The 9,745-nt window shown below is 29.9% G+C and overlaps 2 protein-coding genes across 2 annotated transcripts; one reads left to right on the top strand and one right to left on the bottom strand.

The window, feature by feature from the left end:
• The first annotated feature begins 1,700 nt into the window (after positions 1-1,700).
• LOC131663299 (FAS-associated factor 1) lies at positions 1,701-5,184 on the top strand. Its single transcript, XM_058933636.1, has 12 exons — positions 1,701-1,968; positions 2,315-2,383; positions 2,461-2,767; positions 2,842-3,019; positions 3,098-3,374; positions 3,444-3,585; positions 3,657-3,802; positions 3,881-4,035; positions 4,113-4,308; positions 4,387-4,490; positions 4,638-4,947; positions 5,048-5,184. The coding sequence occupies exons 1-12, from the start codon at positions 1,930-1,932 to the stop codon at positions 5,126-5,128; spliced, it is 2,004 nt and encodes a 667-aa protein (XP_058789619.1). The 5' UTR covers positions 1,701-1,929; the 3' UTR covers positions 5,129-5,184.
• A 298-nt stretch (positions 5,185-5,482) lies between these two features.
• On the bottom strand, positions 5,483-9,501 carry LOC131663298 (exosome RNA helicase MTR4). Its single transcript, XM_058933634.1, has 10 exons — positions 9,345-9,501; positions 9,108-9,200; positions 8,762-9,004; positions 8,426-8,633; positions 8,075-8,341; positions 7,188-8,013; positions 6,944-7,116; positions 6,440-6,871; positions 5,762-6,299; positions 5,483-5,676 (listed from the first exon to the last, which is right to left on the bottom strand). Exons 1-10 carry the CDS (start codon positions 9,413-9,415, stop codon positions 5,519-5,521), a joined length of 3,009 nt encoding a protein of 1,002 aa, XP_058789617.1. The 5' UTR covers positions 9,416-9,501; the 3' UTR covers positions 5,483-5,518.
• Positions 9,502-9,745: the final 244 nt, after the last annotated feature.

The following is a 9,745-nucleotide window of genomic DNA, read 5'->3' as shown; positions in this document are numbered from 1 at the left end:
AAAGATCACACATTTGTAAACAAGTTTTTATGAAACTTAAAATTTTTTTTCGATATTTTCGTCCACCACATTAGTTTCGCCATTTTAAATTTTCAAAATCTGATATCAGATTTGTAAAGAGCGATCTCGAAAACCCCTATATACAAACCTTCTACAAAATATTATGGATTCAAGTATACTTATAGTTATTTTGTGTTAAGGTGGTTTACCCCCCCCCCCCCCCCGGGTAGTATCTATGTAAAAACTGAAAAACTTAATTTGTTTATTATAGATGTTTACAAATTTTTTCCAATTTTTTTTAATCATTTAAAACTTTTTTATTATATAAAATTTTTTTCGATATTTCTGTCCGCCATATTGGTTCCGTCATTTTGAATTTTCAAAATCTGATAACAGATTTGTAATCAGCGACTTCGAAAACCTCTATAAACAAACTTTCTACGAAATATTATGTATTGAATTACATATTTACAGTTATTTTATGTTAGGGGTGGTTTACCCACCTTAGGAGTAATTAATATTTATGAAAATGCCGAAAGATGTCAACTAAATTTTGTTATTATGGATGTTTAAACATTTTTTCCAATTTTTTTTAGTCGGTTTAAACTTTTTTATTATAATATTATGCCAAAAAATATATGTTTTCAACCCCTAAAAATAGAGGATGCTATCCTTACTCTTCAAATCACCATGAAATATTTGCTCCTTTTGTAAGAAATAACCTTCAATTTGTTTCACTGAAAAATATTAATTTTAAGCCGAGATATTAAAAAAAACGCTTTTTCGGGGTTAACTTCAGAAGAGGTTTTTACCCCTTAAAAGTGAAAATTAGCCGATAAAAAAATACGTGTCTCTTATTTTTTTATGTTCTACAATATGTATTAAAATCATCAAAATCGGTGAGTTCGGGTTGGGAACCTTTCCTTGTGAGTAACAATTTTCCACTCAAAGCGCATGCGCGAAACAATGTCATAATCACCTTTTTTAAATACGCAAGGGTATTATTTTATTTTAATTAATTAAGTAATAAACTTTTTAATAATTTTATGTTGGGTGCCAATAATGCGTGAGACGCACTAACGATTGGTGTATTGTAAAAAATTATTTTCAGTGCTAGAGCTAGCACCTATAATTAATTTTATCTGTTTTTCGCTTAAAGAACATTGTCATAATCGACGCACAAACGATATATGATCAATTAAAAGCCGCATCGAATTATGTAATAAGTTTATAGATTTATTAAATATTTCAATTGCTCGGTGCTAACTTTTAAGACCTGAAATGCCGGCTATGAATCTTGATCATAGTTATATAAACGATATAGATACAATACAACTTTATGAAAATAAAATTTTTTGTAACTTCATCGGATTCTTATCACCGATCTAGTCGCTTGTGACAGCGGGGCTGGGAAGCCAAAGTGGTGCGATTCTGTAAAAAGCATCCAGCAGTTGACTTCAGACCTAACAATTTTCGTAAAGTGGAAGCGAAAATTGTGAAGTCTGAAGTCAACTGCTGGAAGCTTTTTGATAGTATCCCCAACCCTGTGGGAAGCTCAGCCACCAGGCGACGACCAGACAAACCAAGGGAGGGAGTGAGATACTGAGATGCAATTGCAATGCCACAAATAGATCGTGCTGCTGCCTAACGAGAATCGCAGATTACTTCATTGTTCAATCTTCATATACTCAGAGTGTCACTAATGCACCAATACTCATCACTATATATGTAAAATTTTCCTTTGTAGTTTGTGTTGTGATATGATTCTATAGTTGATTGACTAGTTTACGGTTTACACTGTTGTCGCTATCGATATTGTGCCTATTATGCGTTTTATTTAAGTGTTTCATTCATGAGTATATGCAGAAAAATCACTATTGAAAAATTCAATTGAATTTCATTAAGATTGAAAATTTACATTATTTTATTATGGCTGGAAATCGTGATGTTATTCTTGCAGATTTTCAGGTAAATTAATTCATCCAATGTCGTACATCAATAATTTTTTATGCAACTTACTATGCTAGAAAGGTTATGTTATGAGCTTAATTTTATTGTATGGAGTATGGAGTTCAACGACATTAACAATTAACACAATATATTTTGATTTGAAGAAACGTAATATTTTATAGACCTTGCAATTTGGTTTTATTTTATAAAATTCAAACGTTTCTGTTTTTAAATTTGTTTGTTTACTGGGAAATGCTAACATGTTTACAGTGAAAACAAAGAGGTTTCTTTCTTTGTGTAACAATTTTTTGATGTATTTTTTAATTTATATGAACGTAGACTAAAAATTATTTTTATGTCACAGGCATGTACTGATATTGATGATGTTGGAGAAGCTATTTTACATTTGGAAGGAACTAATTGGGATTTATTAGTAAAAATCATTATAACTATCTTTTTGTTATTGTAACAAATAAAACATGAAATTTCATTTAATGTTTTTATTTTTAGGCTGCAATCAATAATGTAATGCCACAAAATACACAACAATTGCCATCGGAATTAAATAGAGATATTGAAATGATTGAAGAAATCAAACATGTATCTAAAAATTCATCAAACACAATTTCTACGTTACAAAATAAAAGTTTGAATTCACCTAAGGTAGAGATTTTACCTGGTACTAGTAGTTCTAAAACTTTATGTAAGTCATTACCTGGATCAAGTCGATTAAAAGAGCAATCAAAAATACTCACATTCCATGTACATTATCAATCTAAAACAGTTAAAATTGAAATGTCTGATACAAATACAATTGGTAAATTGGAATAAAACACTTAATCTTTTGGCTAATTTCAAAATAATAATTTATCTTTATATCGATTTTTATAGGAGATCTAAAATTGTCAATATTTAATCATACAAAAGTTCCACCTTGCCAGCAACTTTTACATGGATGGAAAAATGAACCACAAACTGATTCAATTACCTTGAAATCACTTGATTTGTCTCAAAAAAATGAACTTTTTATGTCCCTTGCTGCTGATGCGGGTGATCATTCATCAGAGGGGTAAGAAACTTTTCTAACTATGGAGTTTATCATTACTGATTGCTAATGACTTTATTTTTTATCATTACATTGTTTCAGCATTAAACTCTCAGACCGTTTGAGCAGTACTTATGTTTTGAACATTAAAGATGAAATCAATAATGTTACCTATAAATTAAATTTTCCTGGTTCTCTCACTATTCTGGATGTAAAAAGTAATATATACACACTAAATGACGTACCTGTTCGAAACCAATTATGGAAAGGTTGGCCATCGACTCTAAAAAGTGATTCAATTTCTCTAGCACAAAGTGGTATACCTTATCCAGAACACAATCTTTTAGTTGACAGAATACCATCAAAAGAAATAAAAAAAGTAATGTTTCTACAAAATTTTGTGAAATATTATTATATAATATTTTTTTAAAATTTATATTGATTTCAGGAAATCATAGATTTGGTGGATACCGACAGTTCCATTGACGATCAAGAGGATGGTGAAGATTATGAGGATGCTCCAGAATCCTTTCAAGTTGATGATGATATTTTTGTAGAACATGTTCAATCTGCTAAAATACAGCATCTTAGTAAATACCATGTTCAAATTAAACTAGCGAAATTAGTTTAATTAAATTTGTTTAATTTTTTATTTCATTAGTTCCAGATAATACTGAAGATGAAATTGTTGGGACCATTCATTTTTTGGAAGAGTACAAAAGAAGATATGGACCTGTTCATCCACAATTTTTCACCGGCACATTTGAAGATGCAGTTGCTGAATCATGTTCTAAACTCCCAAGAGAAGTAATATATCATTAAACATTGAAATTACATTTCGTGTATAACACTTAATCTATTACATTATTGTTTAACTCTGTTTAGAGGAAGTTACTAGCAGTATACTTACATCATGATAACAGTATTTTAGCAAACGTTTTTTGTACCCAATTATTGGACTTTGAAACAGTTCTGCAGCTTTTATCAGCTAATTTTGTGATATGGGGATGGGACTTTACCTATGAATCAAATAAACAAAAGTAATTAAATATTTATTATAATTAACATTAACAATATATAAATAAGTCTTTTTTATTGACTTTTATCTATTTCTTAGATTTCTTACTTCTATTCAACAAATACTGGGGTCTGCAGCTGCAATGACTGTACGAAATATAGAAGTTGATACGATGCCTGTTCTTATGATTATTATGAGGTCCAGGTCTAATACGGATGTTTTCACAATTATTCATGGAAATGTTGGTGTGAATGAGTTGCTTACTAATTTAATAGAAGCTGTTGATGTATTTCAAGTAAGGAAATTCATATAATTTATAATTTTTAAATTTAAATTGAGATGTTTGAAAGCAACAACAGACATTTCTTATTAGGAACAAAAACAAAGTGATATTGAGTTTGAAGATGAAAGACAAGCAAGAGAACGAGTTAAAGAAGAACAAGATCAAGCTTATCAAGAAAGCTTAGCAGCTGATAGGTAATCATAATCAAATTATGTAGTGTAATAGATATTAGATATTTCATATTTTAACTGTGCTTTGGTGTACAATCAATCAAAAAAAATTTCTTATTAAAATATCTAATGTACACAATAGCAAACTTTATTATATTATAACTCTTTTAGAGCAAAAGAAGAAGCTAAGCAATTATTAGAAAAAATAGAAAAAGAAAGGAAAGAGCAAGCAGAGAATGAGAGGTTAGCTGAACAAGCTCGTAAAGAAGCTCATAGACTAGAAGTAAAATCAAATTTACCACCTGAACCTCCTCAAGATGTTGAAGATGTTTTAAAAATTAAAGTTCGACTCCCGTCAGGAAATGTTTTAGAGCGTAGATTCAATACTAATGCTTCACTTCAGACATTATTGAACTTTTTAATTGTAGAGGGATATCCTACTGAAGATTACAAGGTCATATCAAGCTGGCCTAGAAGAGATGTAAGTAACTTGAATTATACAAATCATCACAGTAAATGACATTTTTATTTTGTTTGATCAAGTATAAATAATAGATTTTACATTATTGTTTACATTTCAGCTCACAAATGTTGATCCTTTTCTTACACTGAGTGATTTGAAATTTTGTTCACAAGAAACGGTAATTTTGGAAGAACGATGAATTAACGATAAAATAAATATTTAAAATTTGTCGAACTGAAAGTGCTGATTTTTAAGTGTATTTATTAAATATAATTTTTTCTTTGTAGTTCAGAAAAATTTTGTGTGTATTTGTTAAGTATCTATGTTTGTATAATGTGCTTTTCTATTATACAAAACAAAATATCACGTGACAAACTTAGTTCTTTTATAAAAGATTTTCATGCATGAAAATTGTATGATACAAATTTTAAAGACAGACTAATAAAATAGGCTGTAACAAACTTGTTTTTTACGATTATTTTATTATGTGAAATTGTATATTCAAATTTTTTTATTTTAAATTAAAAACCAAAGATTAAATTTTCACACTTATGTAAATCGACAAGCTATAAAAAAATGATAATCATAATTACAAATATAAAGAAGCTGCAAATACAATATCTCTTTTTAATAATTTAATAGCTTCACTAAATTTGTTTTCAAGGTCTGTATTTCCTATATTTTTTGCTGCTTGTAACAGTTGTCGAAGTACTTCTTCTAATCGCCGCATACACCGAATGATAGAACCTAAATGAGTATAAAAATTTGAATGTATAGTAATACAAGTATTCAGAAATATTTTTGATAAAAAAAATTTATTCGAAATATTTACCTTCAAAAATGTCGGTCATCTTGCATATTTGTAAAAATGTGGCACCTTTACACCACGCATAAACAACGTCCATTAAAAATGGCTTAAATTTTTCTACGTATGAATCTTCATCTAATTCTAAGTTTGCCTCTGTAGATACTTTTGCTATTCTTCTAGCTATATCTTGCATTTGCCTTAATGGTCCGCTCAATTCTTCTATACTTTTAGGAGTCTCGCTTGATTTGTCGTCACACACAAAACAGCTGATTAATGCTGTCATTTGTGGAACTGTCAAAGAATTGAAAAGTCCATTGAAAATCATTTCAGTCAATAATAACTCGTCTGCTCCATTCAATTCACACGCTACTCGGCCTTTTAATTCTATAACGTCTGCGGCTGTACAGTAAGCCAATCGTCGTAACACTCGTTTTCTGCACTTTAGTTCATCCATTTGTAAAACGGATTTTGCACTTTTCAATTCCATCTTAGCATCTACTAGTTTTTTTCCAATACTCTCTTTTTCCAAAAATGTTTCATACAATTGACTTAAATTAGGATCCTTCAAATACAATCTTTTTTTAGTACATATTTATATATTCAACAAATTTGTATAACAATCTTTTAAAAGATTAAAAGATAAATAAAATTAGACAAAAATGAAAACAATTTTACATAGAAAATACATATTGAAAATCTTACTTTGTGCATTGGATGTTCGAATAAACGTTCTTCTAAAACTTCTATTCTTTTAATTATATCTTTGAACTCAGAATCTACTATTTTCATATCTTCAATTGGATTTAGTAGAGGTGGGCCTTCAGGAAATCTTTTCTTCACCTCCTGTATAGTTTTCAAGACACTTTTTCTGTTATCTGTTGGTCTTAAATCTTTTGGATAGTAGACGCGAAGAGAACTTATTTGCGATATTAGAGTGTGCAGTACAGGCACAACTTCTGATTCGCCTTCCTCTCCTTCTGGACAAGGTTTTGGGATAGATTCAGTCGATTCCTTAGAAACATGTAGCAAAATATCTATAACAATAATTGTCTTCTCTTTTTCAGGGTTTTTAGGGTTTTTCTTTTTGAAATTAACAATAATACCCCAATCAAATTCATAATGTTCATTTTTAACCTATTTTACAAATTACTTTATTAATTAACTATATTCTGAAATGATTATTAAAAAAAAAACGAGATAATATACTTTGACCAGTCTGCCTGGCTGAAGAAACGGTAGTAAGTATTCTGGTTTGGTTAAATATGATCTGAAATCTATACTTAGGCGATCCAACTGTTCTCTGATATCATGATAAGATGACATTAAATTAAAATTTTCAAATTGAATACCATCATATTGAATTTGTAACTCTTTGACACCTGAAAAAAAATGTTATAAAAGTTAATATACAATACTCTAGAATTACATTTTCTTGTAATGAAAATTTTACTATTAAAAAGTTCAGGAATGGCAGCTTGATTTTGAAATTGATAAAAGCTTCTTTCTAGCATATATTCAGGATTTATTTCTTCTACTCTAAGTAGATTTAATACCATATTATAAGTCAAATGAAATGCCGAATTTATAGGGTCGGCTTTTCCTTGTACTATTTCTTTACCAACAATTGGACTAACTTGTTCATCAATCATAAGAATAACAATGCCCTTTTCATCCAGACCTCGTCTACCGGCGCGCCCACTCATCTGTATGTATTCACCAGAAGTAATCCATCGAAAATCTTTGCCATCAAATTTACGCGGTGCAGTAAACAAAACTGTTCTAGCAGGCATATTTAAACCCATTGCAAAAGTTTCGGTTGCAAATAGTGCTTTAATTAAGCCTTCTCCAAATAAAATTTCTACTGTTTCTTTTAAAATGGGAAGCAGCCCGCCATGATGTATACCAATTCCACGTCTTAATAAGGGCAGAACATTTTCTACTTGAGGTAACTTTCTATCATCTTCATTGAGAACATCCATTGCATTGCTAAATACTTCATCAACTAATCTTTTTTCCTCTGCTGTATTAAGGTCTAATTTAGCAAGTTGCATAGCATATAATTCGCAATCTTTTTTTGAGAAACTGAAAATAATAACTGGGGCAAAATTTCTTTCCATTATCATTTTTACTATCTTGAAAATGTTTGAATGTCCAGCATTAGTTTTATGCATTCCACCTTTACGTCCTTTTGTGTCACCTTTTGCACTGTCACCTTGCAAACAAGTCATAGCTCTATTGAAATTATCTTCTTTAAACTCACCATATTCATTAACTACCTATAATAGAAATTTAGATAATTATAAGATTTTACACATTCTTTCAAGATAAATAACGAACCAAGTGAATTCCATCTGCACCAACAGGAAATATGTAGTGCTGTAAAGGAGTTGGTCTATAATCGGTGTAGACAACATGACAAGGTTGGTGGTGTAAGTGAGCAACCCATTCTACAAACTCACGAGCATTTGGTATTGTGGCAGAAAGAAAAACATAATGCACATTATCTGGTAACAAAATTAATGTTTCTTCCCAAACTACACCTCGTTCTTTATCTCTCATGTAGTGTATTTCATCAAATATTACCCATCCTACTTCCCGCATTACCTATATAATTTCAAAGCAAAATATAAAATAAAAAAAAGTAATAACCTTAAGCAAATAATTGATTAATTGGTTTTTTAAACTGACCTCTGAACCCCTATAAAGCATATTTCTTAAAATTTCAGTTGTCATAATTAAGATACTTGCAGTTGGGTTTATTGTTACATCACCTGTGACTAAACCAACATCTTTAAACTCCTCATAAAATTCTCTATATTTTTGATTACTTAGAGCTTTGATAGGAGTTGTGTATATGACTCTTTGTTTATCTCTCAAAGAGCAAGCAATGGCATACCTATAAATTTTATTAGCACAAAATTATTAACATCAAGATATATTTGGTATTATTCATAATTTTATAATAAATTTAAGATTAAATTATTACTCAAACTATTCGATAAACAATTAAAATTATATGCTCACTCTGCTACTACAGTTTTGCCTGCTGATGTGTGTGCTGATACTAAAACTGATTGATTATTTTCAATACATAAAATAGCTTCCCTCTGAAAAGGATCAAGTACAAATTTATATTCTTTGGCTGGTTTTGTTGTTACATTCTCTAAGGGAACATAATCTTGATCTGGAGGTATTGCAACTTCATGAGTACATGATCCCAATGTATCAATAGAATGAACTTTTATTCTAGATTCAATTTCATTCAAACTATGCAGTAAATAATTTTCATATTAAAACAAAAAATTGACAATGTATGAAATACAATCAATTACATGACTTAGTACACAAATAATTTCAATCAAATACTTACTTAATGTCTTCAAGAATAGCTTCAGTTTTTAATTTCTTTACAACTGTCTCTCCTCTAATTTCATCGTTTTCTCGCTTAAAGCCTTTTGTTAAACTAAAATCCATTTATTTATGGTATATTAATGAATATAAATAATAAATAAAAGAAATACGAATGGTATGAAATGGAAATTGTAGGTTATGGTAAGGTCATAATTTTTTAATATATTGCGGTTCAAATAAACATTAAATAATATACCTGTTTTGCAAAATATCATCATTAGTTTCTTCAAACGCGTCAAATAGATCGTCGCATCCAAAATTAGCCATTTTCCAAAATAGAAAAAAAACTTGTTTTAGTATGTTGGCGTGATCAACATTAAATTTGAAAACACCTCGTTCAGTCAATTGGGATAAGTCCGTTCAGTACAAGGTTGAGCAATCCTGAAAGACATCCTCAAAAAACTTCCTGCAGTTGACTTCAGACCTTACAATGTTCGCTCCCGCTTCACATAAGGTCTATTCAAATCAAACTTTCTGAAGTCAACTGCAGGAAGCTTTTTAAGGATCTCTTCCAGAATTGCCCGACCCAGAGTTTAGTACGTATTCAGGCCTCGGTCACATATGTATGTACACTTGCGTACGAATGCGCACAAATCG

Source organism: Phymastichus coffea, unplaced genomic scaffold (genome assembly GCF_024137745.1).
Source record: "Phymastichus coffea isolate CEN01 unplaced genomic scaffold, Cenicafe_Pcof_1.1 PCOF00033, whole genome shotgun sequence".
In the NCBI taxonomy this organism is placed as follows: domain Eukaryota; kingdom Metazoa; phylum Arthropoda; class Insecta; order Hymenoptera; family Eulophidae; genus Phymastichus; species Phymastichus coffea.
The sequence above is the reverse complement of the archived record's forward strand: the minus strand, read 5'-3'. Positions and strand labels throughout refer to the sequence as shown.